Source organism: Phocoena sinus, chromosome 6 (genome assembly GCF_008692025.1).
Source record: "Phocoena sinus isolate mPhoSin1 chromosome 6, mPhoSin1.pri, whole genome shotgun sequence".
NCBI classification, from domain to species: Eukaryota; Metazoa; Chordata; class Mammalia; order Artiodactyla; family Phocoenidae; genus Phocoena; species Phocoena sinus.
In genome coordinates this window covers 6,115,147-6,137,051 of record NC_045768.1, presented here as the reverse complement: position 1 = coordinate 6,137,051, position 21,905 = coordinate 6,115,147, and the positions used below count along the sequence as shown (strand labels likewise).

The following is a 21,905-nucleotide window of genomic DNA, read 5'->3' as shown; positions in this document are numbered from 1 at the left end:
CCTCACTTACGGTGAATTGCCTGAGTCTGGCCGCCTGTCTTTTGCCGGCAGTGCGTGAAATCATAGAACGAGCTGTACACTCCAACTCTCAGAGTGAGACGCTAAAGAGACCCGTTGGTGTCTGTTCATTTTTTCCCCTTGCAGCTTGAAAGGGGCCCTGCTGTTCATCACCATCGCACTCATTGGCACCGGCTGGGCTTTCATTAAGCACATCCTTTCTGACAAAGACAAAAAGATCTTCATGATCGTCATCCCGCTTCAGGTAAAGGAGCCCTAGTTCTGCTTGTCCTCGTTCTCTCTTGACACTTAGCTGGTCTCAGCTCCAGGCCTGCCTGGGAAGAGGGAGTCACTTCTGGAAACCCCCGCTTCTGCCTCTGGGGTTGGAGGCTGGGCCTCTCTTTCTGAATTCTGACAGACCTGGACCTCAGGTCATTGCACGGGGGGTTGCTCCCCCATCTGCCGTCTTTAAGCCAGCATGTGAATAGGGAGCTGCTGAGAAATTAGGGAATCTGTTTGCCTTGTAACAAGATGGTCCTGTTAGCAAAGAAGCTTGGGTACACGGTGACTTGACCAACAAATTTTTTTCCCCCCGGCATGCCGCATGGCTTGCAGGATCTTAGTTCCCCACCCATGGCAGTGAAAGCGCAAAGTCCTAACCACTGGACCGCCAGGGAATTCCCAACAAATTATTTTAAAACTGAATGACATCAGTGAGTTTCCACACGGTAGACTATGAGACATTGGGGCAAACATTTATTAAATGCTTTATATGTTTGGGGCCCCGGACTGAGGCCAACTTTATAAAATTGTGAGCCCCTCAGGAGAGGAACCTTGTCTTATGTATAACAGTCTTATTGGATATAGAACCTGGACGTAAGGGACGCGTAATAAACAGAGAGGTCCTAGCAGAGATGCACAGCTCCTCAGCTCTGCTTGACCAGGGAGCTTCTATCTGATAAAGTTGTTCTCGTCAGCCAATCATTTTGGAGCACAGTGTAAGTGTGGCAGGTGAGGGTGGGAGAGGGACAACTTTCTGGGCACCCAGGTCGGCCTGCTCCACTCTGGTGATCAGCGGTTTGGCAATGCTTGCGGCAAAACCATCTTCACGGTCAATAATAAGGGGCACACACTAGTGCCAAGTGAATGGTACAGACCGGTTGCTGTAGGTTTCCAACAAGAGAGTATTCACCCCAGTTCGAATGATCTGGAAGAGCTCTATGGTGGGAATGAGCCTTGCCTAGGTTTTACGGTAAGACACATGACGGAGGCAAACATGACACGACTGTCTGGTGTACAGGAGGTGCTGAGGCGCTGGGCGGGTCTTGGCTGTTGAGCCACTGGGGCCACTTCTCTGCCGGGCTGAGTTCTCCAGCCTGCCAAGGTCTCAGAGCTCGGAGGCTGTGAGCCGGGGTGCTCCTCCCCTGCCGTCCTGCCCCACCTCGCCTTCCCTCTAGGAGCCGCTGCCTTCCCCTCCAGTTTGACTCTTTCTCACATAGCCTAAACTGTGATATAAGGGACACATCTTCCCAGCTTCCCCCCTTTTGTTCCCCACAAGGTTACGTGGCAGGTCACTCGGAGGAAAGGTGGCCATTTAAAAAACTAAATGTAAGGAAGTTATGAGTATTTAAATGTAAGGACTCGTCTGGGAAGTCCTTGAGCATCAGCCTTGGAAAGTTGAAACTGTTTCCTTTTGGTCACGGGGAGCCACTGTGCATTTCTGAGTAGGGAGTGATGATGTAAAAATGGAGTTTCGAGAACATTATTGGCGCTTGGTTCCACACCAGCACCTCTGGGAACATTTTGTGTCTGGTGTCAAGAGTGTGAACTAAGGACAAAACGGGATTAAGCATTTAAGCTGTCAGTTTCCCACTTTGTCTTCATGGACAGAGCCACAAATGCAGATGTTTAGGATGGACTGGGCTGCAGGAGGAACTCAGAGGCTGGGTGTCGGTGGGAGACTGAAATTTCAAGCTAATTTTTGCATTTGTATTCAGTGAATTATGGCTTCAGTAATGATTTAACTGATAAGTCCTAGATGGAAAGAGAAACTACCCTTCCCAAGTCATTGCACGACAGGTTTCACATTTTTGTAGAAGTGTGGAGAATTCCCTTTAGAGCAGTGAAGCAGAGTATATTGGACCATGGACTTCGCGTGGAGTACAGAGGTGGGATTCTGATCTCTGCTTTCATACCTAGTGATAATCTTCAAAAGACTATCTCATAAATTATGTCTCCCTTATGCTCAGTAGTGTCACAGTTTGTAAAATATTGCTCTCTCTGTTTAGCCAGCTGAGGGACTTTTCATAACATGCTAAGAGCTTAATGACAGGACCGAATGTACAAGGCACGTCCTTCACTTTGGAGATTGAAGCAGGCCGTGGACGCAGACGCACCTCTGTGGAGAACCAAGCCGCGTCCGCTGTGGGGACTCCTCGGGCATCTTCTCTCTCTCTGCCTGGGTTCTCCGGCAGGGCCGCTTCAGGGTAGCCAGACTTCTTATAAGACCGGGGCTCCAAAGGTGTGTGAGAGCCAGGCAGGGGCAGTGTCCTTTGTGTGACCTGCCTTGGAAGTGACATGTGTCAGTCACGGCCACCCTCTATTGGTCAGAGCAGTCGCAAGCTCGAGGAGGCACGGAGACTGCTTCTTGATTGGAGGGAAGCAATTATCTGCAAGAGCACATGGACCTGGAAACCGCGCTGTGGTCCCAGGTTGGGGTCTCTAGGTCCCGGTGCATCGGGGCTGCTCTTGTAAAGATCTGTCCATGCTTTGGGGCCTCAGCAACTTCTGTGTCCTGCAGGTCCTGGCAAACGTGGCCTATATCATCATAGAGTCCACCGAGGAGGGGACGACTGAGTATGGCTTGTGGAAGGATTCTCTGTTTCTGGTGGACCTGCTGTGCTGTGGAGCCATCCTCTTCCCGGTGGTATGGTGAGTGCCTGCGGGGAGGGAGGCCGCGTGTGCACCGTGGGCTTGTCTGTCCAGCCCGATGGCTGAACCCGCCGTTGCCAAACTGGTCAGAATCACACGGGGCATCTGTTTAAAAATGACAACTTCCTGGGCCCCAGACTCACCTGAATTAGTCTCCAGGGGCAGGACCTTGGAATTTGTGTCTCTTCCAGGTTCCCGGGTAGATCGTGATAGCGCTCATCTGGCACAGGCTTTTAGCAGTTCAGACACTAGAGAAGATTCTTGAGATGAGAACTTAGTAGCAACATAAAATAGCAGAATGAATTTAAAGGGAAGGGAGTTGAAGAAAGCCCATACACAGCCTCATCTTGCCAGATTGGGTAGAAAGTGCAGAAGTTTACTAACATAAAACCAGTGATAGTTCTCAGCTCATAAGCATTGCAGGTACCTTCAGGATGGTTTGCTTCACTCCTGGAAGTGGCAGGCTTTAGATGCGTATATGTGTCGTGCTTTGGTTGTGTGTGAAGACACGTTAGTGCCAAGTCAGTGGTTGATGAGAAAGAATGTCCTCCTGAGATCTTATCAAAGTGAAGGAAATTCTTGCTTCAGTAGGAAGCACTTAGAGGAAGAAGGGCTAACAAAAGTCAAACACTCGCCTTCATAATGACCTAGTTCTGTGGCCACTTGAAAGCAATCAGTTCTTTTAGAATAAAGTTTAAAAGTACAGATTTACCTACCTTTTATTAGAAGTGAGGTGTTCCACTCTGCAGTGCCCCATGCAGTGACTTAATATTTTTAGACTCCTGGGGTCGATCGGGTCATTCAGTTATTCTGATTATTTAGAACATGGTGCCAGTGGAGTGTAATCCTCATTCGGGCCAGTTATTTAGATTCCCTCTTAGCCCTAACTCTGTCATGCATCACATGTGTAGACGCATCAGTTTGGTAAATTGAGCTGCCAGCTGCCAGCATAGGAGAGAGAGCAGAGTGAGTTTCGTAATCTCCACAACCTCCCCGCATCCTGCGCAGGCTTCTGTAACAGGATGGCCAGCATTGTCTTCAGGTAGAAAGAGCATCTCATTAGGGAGCAGAGCCTCAGCCCCCACTGCCACATTTGCACAGTAACATAGAAAGGACCTGGGGGACTGGGGAAGCCCCAGATGCACTCGAGCTACAAGGGGCCATCTCCTGCCCTTTGTTAATTACAGCACTAAGGAGCAGATGCCAGATGGCAAGATTCTTCAAGGTAGACACTCTGAAAATTGCTGTAAAATGAAAAACTCAGGTGCTAGAGAGGTAATTGAAGAAACAGTATCAAAGTTTTTGTTAAACATTCAGATTCAGCCAGCTTTGGTTCAGTGTCAGCTTTGTGCCACTTAACTTCACATGTTGCGCCATTCAGTTCTCACAGGTGGGCAAACTGCAGAGGTTTTAGGAGAAATGACTTACTTACAGTTGAGTAGAGAGTGGGCAGCTGTGCCAGGACTGCAGCCTGGGTCTGTGAGACCCCAGCCCTCCTCCCCCTGTGCCATGTCTGCTTGTGCTGTGCCCTTCCTCCCACACAGTCCTTCCCTCGGTGCCTGAGAACTCTGCCTAGACTGCTGGCCTACAGCTTCTTTAAGAACGTTCACGTTCCCCTGTCTGACTGGTAATTAGTTACCAGCACCTCACAGCCAGAAAAGATTCCCTGGAGGTTGGCATTTTTTCAGCAAAGTTAGAAATCTCAGGTCGATGAAGTATCGAGTTTGCATGAAGCCTTGTGCTCGCAGCTCCTAGACCTAGACTTCAGAAGTCGGCCTGTGACCTTCTTATAGGGTCCATTCTCTCCAGGTAGCAGGTGAACTCACGGAGGCTCCGTTGTCCTAGCTGTGTTGCGGCGGGGGCGTAGCTGTGGGACTGAGAGATTAGGTAGGAGAAGATGAGGAGTGTTATTGTGTTTTGATCTTTCCCCTCACAGCCAGGTCTCTGCCAGGCGTTTTTGAGCCAGCAGAGGGCATCTTTAACCCTCAGGCTTGGGCGCCATAGATGCTGAAGGGTTGATTATCAACAATCATGTTGTCTAGGGAGAGTGCTCTAAAATCATCTAGTCCAGCCTTTTAAGTTTATAATCGAGAAATTCAAGGCCTCAAGTTACTAGTGCTGAAAATAGAGAGGAATGCAAATTTGTTAGCTAACTTTTTTGTTCTCCAAATGTTTATTTTTAGGTCAATCAGACATTTACAAGAAGCATCAGCAACAGATGGAAAAGGCAAGTTCCTTTTGGTGCTGGACAGCGTTCCCTAAAGCCACATGCCTGGGCACTGCTGAGCGTGGGGCAGGAAGGCCGGAGCTCAAGGGAGAGCCCCAGGGGCTTTGGAAGAGCAGCCCCGGGTTGTTTGCCGGTGAGGCAGGTGGGGAGCATTACTGAGAGCGGTTGTGTGAGGCCTGGAGGTGACTGCTTATCACCACTCGTGAGTGTGATCTTCACCTTCTCAGAGCTGAGTCAGGAGGAGAAAATGTTGTCTTGGAAGGACCAGATAACACTTCACTGTGAGAACAGGGGCTGTTATGGATTGGGAATGGCTATGTGTAAAGCATCCCTTCCTGCTGATTTAACACGCTTTCAAAATAGCTGTGTCAGTATTAATTCAAAGAGAGACTCATGCCAGAAAGAACCTCTGAAACTCTGATTTTTAAATGGTTGTGCCATTACAACCCTTTTGCATCTTCTTGATTTTCAAACCATGCCTCCTGAGTCTGAAAAGAAACCACATAGAAAATGTTTTGCATTTCTGGGCTTATTTGAATAATGTCCATGACGACAGGCTGCCTTGGGCCACGCGGGGATTTCAGGCCACAGCTGGTTGAGGAGGCACGCTCTCTCAGAGGTCCCGTCTGCCTCTGGATCCATGAAATCCCACACCCAGTGCTGGTAGTAATGTCCTTTAAGGCAGATTATTCATTTGTTCTTGTTAAATAAAATTTTGTTGCTGACCTGTTTTCTGATTGTAAAAGTAATGTAGGTTCGTTTTGGAAAATAGATAGTAGGTACAAATCTTCCTTCACCTTTGCTATACAGTTAATATCACATGATTTTCTTTAAATTGAATTAACCTGACTTCAAGGCTTCATACCAGTGTCAGGCACTATCCCGGCGTTCTTATTGAGAGCACAGTACTCGCTGGGGTATCTCCAGTTTGGGGTCCACAGTAGTTGCTGTCGGGATTCCTGCTGTCTGGGTCCGTGAAGTGCTCTTGCTGTGAGAAGCCTGGTGTGTGAGGGTCGTGCCAGGCTGGGAGCCCCGGTACTCAGATTCCAGGCTCCCAAGGTGCCCCCAGCTTCCCAGGTGGCCATAAGGCCACACTTGCAGAATGTGCCAACTCTCTTTCTAGTCCCAGGAAATAGCTTTTTTTTCCTCTCTCTCTCTCTTCCTTCAAAGGCCCTGGATTCCCTTCTCCCTCTGGAATGCCCTCTGGGATAGATTCTTTTTTACTTTTTTAAAAAATTTATTTATTATTTATTTTTGGCTGCGTTGGGTCTTCATCGCTGCACGCAGGCTTTCTCTAGTTGGCGAGCAGGGGCTACTCTTCGTTGCGGTGTGCGGGCTCTGTATTGCTGTGGCTTCTCTTATTGCGGAGCACGGGCTCCAGGCGCTGCGCCTTCAGTAGTTGTGGCTTATGGGCCCTAGAGCACAGGCTCAGTAGTTGTGGCACACGGGCTTAGTTGCTCCGCGGCATGTGGGATCTTCCCGGACCAGGGCTCAAACCCATGTCCCCTGCATTGGCAGGCGGATTCTTAACCACTGTGCCACCAGGGAACTCCTGGGATAGATTCTTTTCAGTGAGTTTAAGCTGGAACGTGGTCTGCAGAAATCTTTTGCTTTTAGCCTGGCTTTCTGAGTCACGGATCTCAGAGAGCCGTTCTGCCTTGGAGTGTGGGATAAAGGAAAGCTGCAAAAAATAAACTATGAATTCGAATCTTGATAAAGCACGACGCTGCCACAAACAGAAAGTAAAAACCCACCTTCTGGGAACTTATTGTTTGGGCATGTTCTTGCCTTTTTTTTTTTTTTCCTTCTTCTGTGCATGTTATATAAAAAGTTGGTTTTATTATTTCTGTAACTTAATGAATAGGTCTTTCTCTTATTTTAATATATTGAAATGAAACATTTTAACTTTTTCATCTTTTTACACTTCAGTAGTTCTGGGTTTCATTTTACTGACTGTTTGACTGAAAATGTTCAAAAATCCCAAGGGTAACGTTTTCCAGTTGATAAGTTTTATCTGTACTTTTCTTTTTTTTATTAATTAGTTTATTTGGCTGCGTCAGGTCTTTGTTGCGGCGCATGGGTTTCTCTCTAGCTGTGGTGCGTGGGCTCCAGAGCACGCAGGCTCAGTAGTTGTGGTGTGCGGGCTTAGTTGTCCCACGGTAGTTGAGGCACATGGGCTCTCTAGTTGTGTCATGTGGGCTCAGTAGTTGCAGTGTGCGGGCTTAGTTGCCCTGCAGCACATGAGATCTTAGTTTCCCGACCAGGGATCGAACCCGCGTACGCTGCGTTGAAAGGTAGATTCTTAACCGCTGGACCGCCAGAGAAGTCCTATCTGTACTTTTCTTCTTGGCTTCATCCTTACCCCTTTGTGAATTCCTCTGTTCCTTCCTCACCACTCCCTTCTCCCCTTCTCCATTGTTCTGATCCTCTGACACCTCTCTGCCTTCTCCACTTTGCTTTTAGAGGGCTTGGGGGCGACTGTGGTAATTAACTGTCTCTGTGACCATTTATTCCATGAGACATTGATTGTTGTTTAGTAAAGTGTCCGGCCTGTGGTGGACAGCACAGCAAGTGAAGCCCAAGATGGGGGGGTCACAGTTGTCCCCCAGCATCTGTAGTAAAGAGAAGCTTTATGGAACAGGAACGCTTTTGTCATCCCCTGGGGCATACAAGGCAGTTTCTTGTTTTTTCCACCAGGTGACAGCATGGGACCTCTTCAGCAGAGAGCGAATATGAAAACCGGAAGTCCTGCAGGCACACCGGGGCTTTCGTTCCACCGTTCTCGGGGACATACCATTAAGAAAGCACCCATGTGTCGTCAGCAGATATCACAAGCCCCTGAAAGAGGGACAGAGTTGATTAGAATAGGGTGTCTTCTCGATTCGTGCTCTTTCACTGAACTGGTTTAGGCGGTGGGGTGCTTTGGAGCCCATCCACGAACGCATATTTCACTCTGAACTTTGAAGAGTGGTTATGCTTGTGACCCTTCCAGAACCAGGGCAGCCACGTCCCCGCGGTTGGAGTCTCCCCTGCAGAGAACTCAGGGGCAGCACGCTGTGCTGGCACACCGTCCTCGGGCACGGCTGCTGAGCGGCTACGCCCTGCTCGGCTACCCCAGGACAGAGGTGAGGCAGCACGGGAGAGCTTGAGTGAGTGCACTGCCCACTGCCTGCTGGTCCTGGAATGTTGCGGGTGACCCTCTCTGCTCCTCAGTTCTCCCGGCCTGAGATCTAGCCCATCCTGGAGGCAGCTGACAGAGCAAAGGCCGTGGGCAGTAAAGCCTCCTGCGGGATTTGGAAGCTTTTGGCTGGATGGTTTTTCTTCTTAGTCTCATTATTCCACTGACTCATTACATGACCTTGACCGCGGCTTGGGCTTGAGAATGTCAGTTTAAGTGCAGTCGAGGCTGACTGATTGCAGGTGGGGAAAGGCTGTTTGCAGTTGTTCTCCCTGCACTTGGGATTCATATTGCTTTCTTTTCTTTTCTTTTTTCTTTTTTGATAGGTAAAAAGTGGATTTATTTAGAGAGAAACACACTCCACAGAGTGTGGGCCATCTCAGGAGGCGAGAGTGGCACCAGGGTACGGGGTTGTCAGTTTTTATAGGAGCGGATAATTTCATAGGTAATGAGTGGGAGGTGTGTTCCAGCTATTTGGGGGCAGGTAGCTTTCAAAGAATGTGGGTTTGGATTTGTTTACTTCTTTGTGTCTAGATTCCTTTTGACAGAAGCTGAGAAAGTATAAAGGAAAACATTAAGGGCGAAGCTGCCCACTGTCCTTAAGTCGTGTCTTTGTTTCTCCTGTCACACGTGGTGGCTTCTCTCAGGTGCCCTGTCATTTAGCGTCACTGCCGTGCCACTTCCTCTGAGAGGAGGCTTCGTTGAGTCTTCACAGGCACGCCCAGCTCTGCTGCGCTGTGTTTTGCCTTCCAGGAGTCACTGGCTGTTTCTTCCTTTGAGCCTGCACCCTTGTTCCCTTCTCTTCCTCCAGTGTCATTACCTCAGAGGACTGGATTGGGGAGACACACCATACATCCAACTAACAATCTCTGCTTCTGAGCATCTTCTTTTTTCCCCTTTTGTTTCTGAGGAAATTTCAGCGGAAGCCTTCTTCGGAATCTTAGCTTTCATGTGAGCTTCAAAAGCACTTAAACAAATGGTGATTGGCTCGTTGAAGAGGTTATGGAGGAAGGGCTTCATTCCCAGCTGCCGCTATGTTCTGAAAGTAGCTGTGGCCTTGAGACGGCAGCCGTTCTCAAGAGGGTCCTCAGGATCAGAACTTCTTTCATAATAAGACTTTAGCAGCCTTCTTTGCTGTTGATGTTTGCACTGATGGTGCGAAAGCAGAGGTGGGTAAAACAGCTGGCGCCTTAGCATGGTTCGGGACGGTGGCACCACACTGTTAGTGGCCGCTGCATTCTTCACTACCATCTACTTCCTGGGGGTGAAAAAGGCTCACTTCACTTAAGAATGACCTTGATGAATTAGGAGAAAGTACTAATGTTATTCAGTCTCGACCCTTGAATATTTGTCTTTACCATCCTGTGTGGGATGGGACGTACCCAGGAAGCACTTGTGCATTGTACCGGGCTGTGGTGGTCATCTTGAGGAAAAGTGTGTGTGCAGTTGTTTGAGTTGTGAGGCGAACTCTCTGCTTTCTCTCGGGACACTGTTTTTATTTGAAAGAATGATGACAGTCGAACTGTGTTTACTCAGACCCGGGCTTTTGACAAACATTTTCCTGAAAATGAACGAAGTGAATGTGTCACTTCATGAAAACAATTAAAAATATTTGCTGTCAGTGATCTAATTTTCACTTGAAAGCACAGATTTTAATTTGGGAAAACTTATAATCTACCACTGTAAGCTTGACGGCTTCCCAGTTCTTAACAGACACCTGGTGTGAGCAGGGGTGATATTAAACAAATGTGACTTTAAAAATATTTTATGATACAAGTTTCAGTATTTCAGAGATCTGCTTAACTCAATGAAACAATATTTTCTACCTGATCAGTGCATGTTACACAGTCATGCGTGAATAAAAGATCCATTCAGAGTCTAAGATGGACCAGTGGATTTTACTGTGACAGAGTGCGAAAGTTCATTGCTACAGGGACTTACCTGGTGGTGGAGTGGTTAAGAATCTGCCTGCCAATGCAGGGGACATGGGTCCGATCCCTGGTCCACGAAGATCTCACGTGCCACAGAGCAACTAAGCCCGTGTACCACAACTACCAAGCCTGCGCTCTGGAGCCGGCAAGCCACAACTGCTGAAGCCCACGCGCCACAACTACTGAGCCCATGTGCCGCAACTACTGAGCCCGTGTGCTGCAGCTGCTGAAGCCTGTGCACCTAGAGCCCATGCTCCACAGCAGGAGAGGCCACTGCAATGAGAAGCCCGCGACCCTGCTCACCACAGCTAGAGAAAGCCCGTCTGCAGCAACAAAGACCCAACACAGCCAAAAATTTAAAAAGAAAATTTTTTTAATTAAAAAAACCCAGTAATCTAAAAAAGAAAAGAAAGTTCATTGCTACAGTTTCAGATTCCCTACCTCACCTATCTTTAAGAAGCTACCATTTGTCAAGCTTTAATGCAGAATCAAAGACGACTGTTCACAGTTCTCTGAGAAGGCCGACATCTGATTAGGCCCTATTTTCTTTAGAGACTTCAACCAAAACACTCCCTCACTCCAGATTTGAAGGCAGAAGCAGATACAAGAATCCAGTTGTGTTCTATTAAGCCAGACGTTACAGGAATTTACAAAAATGGAAAACAGTTTCACTCTTCTCATGAAATTTTTTTGAAAGTTATTTTTTAATAAGGAAAACATTGTTTATATTAACATGTAATGGATTATTTGTTTTTGTTACTTTTAAATGAATTATTAAATGTTTTTGAAATTTTTTTCGATTTCTAATATGGTAAGTATTGGTAGGCTCTACCCACATCAACAAAAGCTCTTTGTGGTCCTCAGTAATTTTTTTAAAGTGTGAAGGGGTCCTGGGCTTCCCTGGTGGCGCAGTGGTTGAGAGTCCGCCTGCTGATGCAGGGGACGCGGCTTCGTGCCCCGGTCTGGGAGGATCCCACATGCCGTGGAGCGGCTGGGCCTGTGAGCCATGGCCGCTGAGCCTGCACGTCCAGAGCCTGTGCTCCACAACGGGAGAGGCCACAACAGTGAGAGGCCTGCGTACCGCAAAAAAAAAAAAAAGTGTGAAGGGGTCCTGACATTGAAAGTTTGAGAAACGTGTGTTAGGGACAAGGCTTCTTGAGTCTGGTGGTCACGATGACCGTGAAGGGGAGTGAAAAGCCTGCCTGGTTCTCTTCTCCTGTGCCTACTTGAGCCCGTTTCAGACTTACTTGGCCATATTCTATGACTATTTAAGATGTCTGTTCATTCTGGGCAACTCACAGGGGGGAAAAATGTTTCATTTGGATGTATTCATATAAACAGGCCTAATGAAAAACCCACTGATGAGAAAGGAAGAGAAATACCCCTGTCTGTTTTTATAGATAAAGCCTTATTGGAACACAGCTGTGCAGTGTGTATGCCTGTGGTTTGTGGCTGCTTTTGCGCTGAGGTGGCAGAGATTCCCCGGCCCGCAAGGCCAGACGCCTACTCTCCAGGCCTGCATAGAAACAGTTTGCCGGCTCCTGGCTGTTGTACTGTTGTAGACATTTAAGAGATACCATTTTAAAAACCGTACTTACAGTGTAGTGCTGTTGACTGACTTCATTTATACTGAGCACTTTGAAAACTATTAAGCTCACATAGATGTAAGAAATCACTGCTTTTACGTATTTGCCGAACTCCAACTTTTGTATCCAGCACTGTGTTCTTTGTTGTTTGATTGGAAAAATAGCTTTTGCATCTTCATCTGCTCTGGTGTTTACCTGACCTGTTTACTCTAATGGGAATTGGTACTTTTCTTTAACTAGCAAGATGGCTTTTCGCATGGATCTCCTCTGTTTACCAGCAGGGCTTTGGGTTGTACCCTTCCGCCTGGCCCATGTGAGTAAGCACCTTTTCCTGATTTCAGTTCCTGGTTATAATTCCAGGTTTGTCCAAGTGGAAACTAAGGTAGCCCCAGATGCACTGATGCTCTAGGCACTGAGGACTGTGATTAGGTTAAACTTGGAGACTCTGGGTCAAAAGCCTGGAGGGGAAGAAGGAGGGCAGGAGAAGGGGGAGCCTCCCGGCTGCACATCTGGCGTGATTCCATCTCTCGGCATGGGGCTGGGGCGGGAGGTGAGGGTTGGGGGCGGTGCTCTAGGACGGGGTGCGGCCTGGGCAAGGCTGATTTCCTCCAGAACTGCCTGCCGTCTGCTAGTGTCTGCCCCACTGTGGAGTGTAGTCTGTTGGGCTCCTGGCTGTGGAGCGCTGTTTCCTGATGATAGGAGAGAAGAGGCAGAAAAAATGAGATTCCCTTTATCCGGTCCCTCAGAAGATGTTCATGCTTCCTTTTGTCCGTATGTAGCTAGAGCATGTACTTGTAAATCCACCTCTGTGCCAGCAGTCTGACGCATACCACGGGAACACTGTAACAGTCCTCGGCTCCAGAAGGGTGGAGTGTTAGGCAGACCACTTTCTCTCCGGCAGTGTGATAGAAGTACTCATAAAACCTCCTACCTCTCTTAAGGCTTGAGGTGAGGGGGCATATGTCGAACTCTCAAAAGGATTCTGTCCTGTGCTCAGGGCCACTTCACTGAAGTGTGTGGCGACCCTCTGACTCTGATGTTCTTCCCATGGCATCCGGGAGTGCCTTACCCTGGCGTGTGCCACCAGGCACTTCAGGTGCAGGTAGGGGGTGCATGGCCTTCAGCAAATTTTCAAACAAATCTGTGACCCTAGGAGGGGTGAAAACCATAGCGAAGTAGACTGTCATGAAGAGAGAATGAGAGAAAAAAGTGTATTTTATGAGACTGGCTTAATACAGTGATTTTTAATTTTTTTTTAAATTTTATTTATTTGTTTATTTTTGGCTGCGTTGGGTCTTCATTGCTGCGCGCGGGCTTTCTCTAGTTGCAGCAAGCAGGGACTACTCTTCATTGCGGTGCGCAGGCTTCTCACTGCGCTGTCTTCTCTTGCTGCAGAGCACGGGCTCTAGGCGCGTGGGCTTCAGTAGTTGTGGCACGTGGGCTCAGTAGTTGTGGCTTGCGGGCTTAATTGCTCTGTGGCATGTGGGATCTTCCTGGACCAGGGCTCGAACCCATGTCCCCTGCATTGGCAGGCGGATTCTTAAGCACTGCGCCACCAGGGAAGCCCAGTGATTTTTAATTTCTTTAAACACCAAAACCTTCTCATTACTTGCCCTCCGCAGATCACACAAAATTCCTTCAATGTCGTGAACCTAATCACAGCTTCTAATCAACATTTTGAAATAATCATTTAGCCAGTGATACCTCCCTGAGTTCGTATAATCTACAACCAAAAGCAAAGGGGCCCCTCGTGTCCTGAGGCTGAGAACCACCCTTATCATGGTCACATTACCAGTTTTTTATTAGGCCTTTAAAACATTGGGAGCCTAACTGCCTGAGGAGTCCCTCCCTTGGCCACCCAGCGGGCCTGGTCAGTAATCTGGGTTGGCGGCCCACCTTGGCTCCGGGCGTGGTTCTCTGTCTAGGGTTGTCAGCATGCATTTGACCCTGAGAGTCTCGAGACAGACACAGTTGAAAGCAGCTCTTCTCCATCACTGCAGTACTCAGGGAGGTCCGGTTCTCTTATTGAGAAGGTGCTGTCCGCTGTTAACCAGCTGTGTCTTTAAGCAGTGGGATGTCTGACTTCCTCACAGCCACGGACTGAATCTGTGCAGTGGGCGGCCCTGGGGCTGAGGGAGTCCCAGGCACTCTACTCAGCTCAGCTCATTGCGGACTTCCAGAGACGGGACGTGATGGGAGGGGCTGACAGGAGCCGAGTCTGAGATCAGCTTGGCCCTGAGGACCCCTCCTCTAGCGGGGCCTTTGGTGTGGTTCTGGAGTATAAGGGAAGCAAAAGGCAGAAATTTGCTTGACTTGACAGTGCACGTCTTCATAGAATTACTTTCCTCGTGTGGGATGGCCATCAGCCGCTCTCTTGGGCCATTCTTGTTTCTTTCTTTTTATTAGTCATTTAAGATAAAAATTTGCTTACAGTAAGATGCACAGTCATTAACTGTTCAGTTCATGACTTTTGACCACTCCTGGGTCATTGATTTAAGTATATATTGGAAATGTATTTTGAACCACCTTTCACACAACCCTCAACAGTTTGAAGGTCAAAGAGTTTCCTTCTCTAAGTAGTTCTTCTTGTATTAGCGCACCCTTCCTTGTACTTGCTGATACCTTCTCTGCGAGATGCGTTAGTGGAATCTCTTCTTAGTGGAGGCCATAGGGCACCCCATGAGCTGATCACTCCCCAGAAAGGACCCTTTCAGAACAGTGGGGTCCCAGGTCAGTGTGTGGCCTGGCTTTCAGGTCTGTGCTTGACCGTGAACAGGGGAAGCAGCCCTGTCCCCCGTACAGAGTGGGCCTGAGCCCGATGCTGAAGCAGGTTGTGGAAATGGTACTACTGAGAGTGAGTCAGAGTGAGTCTCCTGCCGTCCAGGCTTTGCCATCACACTCATTTCTTTAATTTTTGTGCTTGACTCAAAATTCCCTCTGAAGCGTGGCAGGGAGGAAGCAGGAGAAAAAGGTGATGGGTAGGTGAGGATGTTTTTAAGCCCTAAGGCTTTCCTTACTCCCGGGGAAGGATTTTCACCCTTTAAGTGGCTGTCGTGGGCCTTTGCCTCTGTGTCCCATGGATCATCCAGTATTGACGCCTCAATACTGGATTGCTGGCAGCTCCTGGGCATTGCCCACACTCTGAGCCACCATCACATCCCTGAGCTGCCAGTGGATTACAAAGCTATGGATTGCCTTTCTCTTAGCACAAAGTGTAGGTGTTAAGAGCTTGGTCCTTGGAGGGAGGGACTTGGGTTTGAGCACTGGCCTCCCCACTTACAAGCTATGTGACCTTGGTAATTTACTAAACAACTTCAGGCCTGAGTCCTTCATCTGTGAGGCAGTGGTAACAATGCCTCTTCCCTCATAGAGGATGTGGTGAGGATTACATGAGATGAAGCATGAGGGGTGCCCAGGCAGATGTCTGGTGCGTGGTTACTACTCAATAGATGTGACCACCAGCACTATTGTTCTTTTCATTGTCACAGTTCCGAGACCACCCAGGGAAGACCACTGGGGAGGAAGGGACGACCTGCCTTCTTGCCAGCCTGTTTAGTTACCCATTGGTGTAAAGAGGAAAGGTGAAAGTCTAGGGAGGGTGTGGTGTTTCCTCTAGGTCGGGCGCATTTGCTCTTTTGCTACTGCATCAGAGAACTGACTTGTTAAGTATATGAGAACCTGGGTTCTTCCTGCCTCGTGGGCACTTGTTCTGTGCTCATCAGTAAAAAGCACTTGCCAAAACCCAGAGTCATGGCTGTTTTCCTGAGAGTGAGTGGGAGGAAGAGGAATCCATGAGAGGTCAGCCTTGTAGGAGCTCCTGAAGCAGGTGGACCTGCTCCCTCCCTGCCCCCAATCCCTGCCCTTCCCCGTTCCCTGGGAGGCTTTTCAAAATCCTTATAGCCAGGCCCAATTGCAGAAGAATCAGGGGCAAGCTGGGCATCTGTCCTTAAATAAAGCTCTCCAGATGATTCTGGTGCTCACCGGTTAAGAGCCATTGCCATAAAGAAATTCTAACCCACCACTAAGACATTCTCCTCTAAAGGAGACTGATGCCCAGAGAAGGAAGTGGCAGGCCAGGCTAGGGCACACTGAGCTACGATGGTGCAGCGACCAGAATTCGGGTCTCCTGGCTCCTTCCGAGGTATTTTTCCTCTCATCTTGCTCATTCTTTTACCATATTTGCTGTTCCTCGTGGTGGGATCAAAAATAGCCAGCCCAGACGTGGTGAGCCTCACTCCCTTGGGAGACCAGCCCTGCCGTGGTCCAGTAAGCCGCAGGCCTTCGGCGCTCTTAGCTGCAGGGAAAGCTTTTTTGGAAGAAAAGCAAGGGGAGGCTTGGGCTTCCAGGCTGCGACGTGCTGCATCACTGCCCATTGCAGGACACTGGTGAGGTTGCACCCTCGGAGCTGGTTCCTCCTCTGCTCAGCGTGCTGACTCCGCATGTGCACAGGGCAGCCCTGCTTCCAGGAGAGCCCAGGGCCACCACTTGTTCCCGTTTCACTTACTAGAGCCTGGACTCCTGCCAGATGTGGCAGCCACCACAACACATCTGGTATTGGAAAACAATAAACAGTTGACCCTTGAACAGCGCGGGGCTTGGGGCAGTCGAACCCTCTGCGCAGTCGAAAATCGGTGAGTATAACAGTCACCGCTGTTCTTCCGTATCTGCATTCCACAAACCACGGGTCCCCTAGTACTGTAGTATTTACAGCTGGGGGAGAAAATCCACGTCAGGGTGGACCTGAGCAGTTCAAATCCGTGTTGTTCAAGGATCAGCTGTAATCCTAATACAGTCCTAATGCTGTAACATCAGACGTTCATCTGGTGCTTACTGTGTGCTGTTTGTCTTCCACGTACCGTGTCAATCAATTCCTCCAACCAACCCTAGTGGTAGGTGGTGTTATTCTTGTTTTACAGATGAAGGAACTGAGGCTCAGAGAAGTTAGGTGAATTATCTGAGGTCACACAGCCAGTAAACAGCACAGTTGGAATTAGAACCCAAAATGTTCAGATGTGCAGGGCCTACGCTGTTACTCACAACAATAAGTGAGCTTGCTTCTTGCCTTCACAGCCGTGGCTGTGACTGGAACACCCATGTGGGACCCGGGAGCCTGATCCCACGAGCAGCAGACTTGCAAACGGATGTCTTTCTTGTGACTGGAAATGATGTCTGTCGTGACTGTTGGGTTTCGGGATCAACCCTGAGCCCTGCGTGTTGTGGCTACATTTCTTAAGAGTCAACACCGGTTGTTCCCGAGGTCCGTTTATCTGTTCTAGCACGTGTCCTGGGATGGCGCAGCATCGGTGCCTGTGCTGACGTTTCCTCGTGTTGCCTGGACGTCATGTGCAGGCTTATTTTTTGAGTGCTTCCTGGCCTGCCTGACTTCTCGGAGTGTCTGACAGGCAGCCGTGGTGGTGCAGATCGCAGGGGGATGGGAGAGGCCTCCCCACCTTCCTCTGATCCCATGGAGACCTGCGGTGACCTGACCCCTCTGCTTCCTCTCAGTCAGCCCTCCCTCTGCCCCTGATTTGCTTTCCTGTGATGGCGGGGGGCTCAGACTTCACCTGAAGAATTCTCTCTGGTACTCTCAACTTCATCCCACCCCTCCCCCAGCCACTAAGACAGGATCCACCTTGTTCCCTGGCCCGCCACTGCTCTGCCCTGTCAGACAGATCCCTTGCCACTTCGAGGAACCTCTACAAATTCAAGGTTTTTTTTTTTTTTTTTAATCTTTATTGGAGTATAATTGCTTTACAATGTTGTGTTAGTTTCTGCTTTATAACAAAGTGAATCAGTTATACATATGTTCCCATATCTCTTCCCTCTTGCGTCTCCCTCCCTCCCACCCTCCCTATTCCACCCCTCCAGGCGGTCACAAAGCACCAAGCTGATCTCCCTGTGCTATGCGGCTGCTTCCCACTAGCTATCCATCTTACGTTTGGTAGTGTATATATGTCCATGCCTCTCTCTCGCTTTGTCACAACTTACCCTTCCCCCTCCCCATATCCTCAAGTCCATTCTCTAGTAGGTCTGTGTCTTTATTCCTGTCTTACCCCTAGGTTCTTCATGACATTTTTTTTTTCTTAAATTCCATATATACGTGTTAGCATATGGTATTTGTCTTTCTCTTTCTGACTTACTTCACTCTTTATGACAGACTCTAGGTCTATCCACCTCATTACAAATAGCTCAGTTTCGTTTCTTTTTATGGCTGAGTAATATTCCATTGTATATATGTGCCACATCTTCTTTATCCATTCATCCGATGATGGACACTTAGGTTTTTTCCATCTCCGGGCTATTGTAAATAGAGCTGCAATGAACATTTTGGTTCATGACTCTTCTTTTTTTTTTTTTTTTTTGCGGTACGCGGGCCTCTCACTGTTGTGGCCTCTCCCGTTGCGGAGCACAGGCTCCGGACACGCAGGCTCAGCAGCCGTGGCTCACGGGCGCAGCTGCTCCACGGCATGTGGGATCTTCCCGGACCAGGGCACGAACCCGTGTCCCCTGCATCGGCAGGCAGACTCAACCACTGTGCCATCAGGGAAGCCCCATGACTCTTCTTGAATTATGGTTTTCTCAGGGTATATGCCCAGTAGTGGGATTGCTGGGTCATATGGTAGTTCTATTTGTAGTTTTTTAAGGAACCTCCATACTGTTCTCCATAGTGGCTGAACCAATTCACATTCCCACCAGCAGTGCAAGAGTGTTCCCTTTTCTCCACACCCTCTCCAGCGTTTATTGTTTCTGGATTTTTTGATGATGGCCATTCAGGCAGGAATGTACCGTGGAGAAAGGACAGCGTCTTCAGTAAGTGGTGCTGGGAAAACTGGACAGGTACGTGTAAAAGAATGAGATTAGATCACTCCCTAACACCATACACAAAAATAAGCTCAAAATGGATTAAAGACCTAAATGTAAGGCCAGACACTATCAAACTCTTAGAGGAAAACATAGGCAGAACACTCTATGACATACATCACAGCAAGATCCTTTTTGACCCACCTCCTAGAGAAATGGAAATAAAAACAAATAAACAAATGGGACCTAATGAAACTTAAAAGCTTTTGCACAGCAAAGGAAACCATAAACAACATGAAAAGACAACCCTCAGAATGGGAGAAAATATGTGCAAATGAAGCAACTGACAAAGGATTAATCTCCAAAATTTACAAGCAGCTCAATAACAAAAAAACAAACAACCCGATCCAGAAATGGGCAGAAGACCTAAATAGACATTTCTCCAAAGAAGATACACTGCCAACAAACACATGAAAGGATGCTCAACATCACTAATCATTAGAGAAATGCAAATCAAAACTATAATGAGGTGTCAAATTCAAGGTTTTTGACCTTAGTGGGGCTCTCCTTCTTCTTCTTCTTTTTTTTTTTTTTTTTGTGGCTGCACTGCACAGCTTGTGGGATCTTAGTTCCGCGACCAGGGATTGAGCCCCGGCCCTCGGCAGTGGAAGTGCCGAGTCCTAACCACTGGACCGCCAGGGAAGTCCCTGGACTCTTATTCTTGACTCTTCCATCTTTTCTCCAGAGAGATTATTCCAAAATGTAGATGTGATTCAGGCTTTGCCCTGCTTGAGATGCTTCAGAGGCTCCCTGGGGCCTTGGCATCAACGAGGAGAGCAGCTCGAGGTCTGCGTCTGACTGCGTTTTGGGCTTTGTCCTCAGCCCAGCCGTGTCCCTAGCCTCTCCGCAGTCCACCTGCGCTGAGCTGCTTTCTCTGCACCGAGACGTGATACCGGCATCTCCAAACCTTGGTATATGCTCTTCCCCAACGTTCTCTCTGCTCGGCCTCTCCACTCTCGCTCCCTCCTGAGCCCCCGTCAGGCCTCTGCTTGGACACCACCTCCTTTGGGAATCCTGTCTTTCCTCCCTATCCCCTTAGTCTGAGTTGGGAGCCCTTCGGTTGGGCGTGGCCATGGCAACCATGCATATCCCAGCACAGCACTGTGAAATCCAGGAATAGAAACATGCTGCTTCTCTCTGCTGGGCTGATGTTCCTTGTTGAAGCAAAGGCAGGGAGATTCATTTGCCAGGATTTATTTCAGCAAGCAAAATTCAGAAGAGACTTGGAAAGCATTTTTATTGTCTAAATGGTCTGGTTGTTGGTGCTGTTTTTTGTCAGTTATTCACAAAGAAGAGGATTGAACGTCCAAATCCAAGACCGATTTGCTTGTTGGGAAGGGGCCCAGTTCTCGTAGGCCACCTGGTTTTATGGGGCAGAGTGCAGGAGCAACTGGCCATGTCGCTGACTGCCGCCAGTGTGAGCAGAGACTCAGACGCAGAGAGGAACACAGAAGGAACCCTGGTTCATGCAAACGTGCAGAGTTTGAAATCTGGTGACGTAGTTATCCGACACTTCTCAGTTTTAACATCTTGACCTCGTGAAGCCTCTCCTGTCCCCCAGGCGGGGAGGAGAACCTGACCCCACACCCGCACCGCCCAGTACTCTGTGCGCTTAGCATTGTGAGTGGATGGCCAGTGATCCAGTGCCTCTCCTTCCCTAAGGGATGGCAGCCACCCCTGGGGCAGGCGCCGTGGTCACTGCTGCATCCAGGGACCTGGCCCAGAGTCAGAGTAGATGAAGAAGGACGGAGAACCAGAGAGATTTAATTTAAAAAATAGCAAGACTGCCAGAGGGGTTGCTAGATAAGAAAGCTTTTGCTGATCTGCCTGCTTCATTTAGCTTCTTCAGGTGTTACCTGAGTGCATGAGTCCATCACAGCTCTATATGTGGGTATTATAGCCTCTCGATTTGGGGAGTTAGAATTTCTCAGATTTTCTGAACCTTCTCTCATTGACACACTCAGTTTCTCAGAGCGGATTCTTGCAGATACTGTTAGTTGATAATCACCTTGAAGATTAGTTCAGGATTCCAGGAATCCTAAGCTTGACTGCCCCCCGACTAATCGTGAGCCAGAGGAGGGAGACGGAAGGAAGTCGCTCCTTCACCACCCACAGTTCCATTCCTAAAGGGAACCAGGAATTAAACGTTACTGAGCAAAATTAATTTGCCTCCTGCAGGGAGGTTTATGATGAATGAAAGGATTGCTGATCGGGGAGGGAGCCAGGCTACCCTCTGTGGTCATCAGTATTTCATGGCCATTGGAGGTGGCAGGAAGTTAGCTGTCCTGGCTCCCTGACCTTGAGCAATCTTGAAGGTAGGGCAAAGCTGGGGAGGTTGTATTTAAAGGGCTCTGTTACAAGACACTTAGTGAAAACCTAAGTGAAATTTGCAAGACGCACCCATGGGTTAATTGAATTTATACCCTCAGTTAGCTGGAGGCTCCCCTGGATGGGGCTCAGGGACCCATCTGGGACTGGTCCTATTGGGGGGTGCAGCCCTGTAACCACAGTGGCAGAGCTGAAATGTTTAATGATGGCTTTGGGGGTGGCGGGGGAAGAGTCCTGATTGGTAGTGTCTGCCGATTTCTGTGGTGTCGCTGTATTCTCAGCATGGCTGTTTAAAGCTTCTGAACGTGGAGTGGAGAGGTGCACTGGTTTACTGGAGCTGGGAGTCCCAGCATGTTGCCGCCACAGCTCCCAGATTCTTCCTGGTGACTGGGGGAGACCCTGCCAAACTGCATTTCCAGAAATACAGATGTGCCCCCGACCCCTTGGGCGGTACCCATGTGCATTAGACTTGGCCTCTTGACTGAGAGGGTACCTGAATATGATGGGCTTTAAGAATGAGGAAAGAAGTAGCCTCTCATTTTGTTCTTTTCTTCTCCCCAGCTGCCATTAACTTGGCAAAGCTGAAACTTTTCAGACATTACTACGTCTTGGTGAGTAAAAAATTCCTAAATTTGTAAATAAGGTCAATTCATGGAGTAGAGCTAATGAACTTCCAAAACATTGGTAGAAGCACAGGAAGTGTGCTACCTGGAGCTGTGTGTGGGCTTCGTTTTACAAAACCAGATGGGGGCCGTGGACATGGGAAATTAAATATCTGAGTTACTTCTTTTTAAATTTTAGTTTTAAATTTGGCTTTAAATACTCAGAAAAGTAATACATGCTTGATATTTTTAAAATGCAGGATT

At 48.5% G+C, this 21,905-nt stretch overlaps 1 protein-coding gene across 2 annotated transcripts in view; it reads left to right on the top strand.

Annotated features, from left to right (window-relative positions):
* GPR107 (G protein-coupled receptor 107) overlaps positions 1-21,905 on the top strand; it is a 76,291-nt gene that overhangs the window by 35,040 nt on the left and 19,346 nt on the right. The window contains exons 12-16 of one of the 2 annotated variants that reach the window (XM_032634100.1): positions 145-262; positions 2,798-2,928; positions 5,112-5,155; positions 7,853-7,909; positions 21,601-21,650. In XM_032634100.1, coding sequence (XP_032489991.1) covers positions 145-262; positions 2,798-2,928; positions 5,112-5,155; positions 7,853-7,909; positions 21,601-21,650 — 400 coding nt within the window. The remainder of the gene's footprint in view (positions 1-144; positions 263-2,797; positions 2,929-5,111; positions 5,156-7,852; positions 7,910-21,600; positions 21,651-21,905) is intronic. The other variant, XM_032634099.1, reaches the window with a different exon arrangement.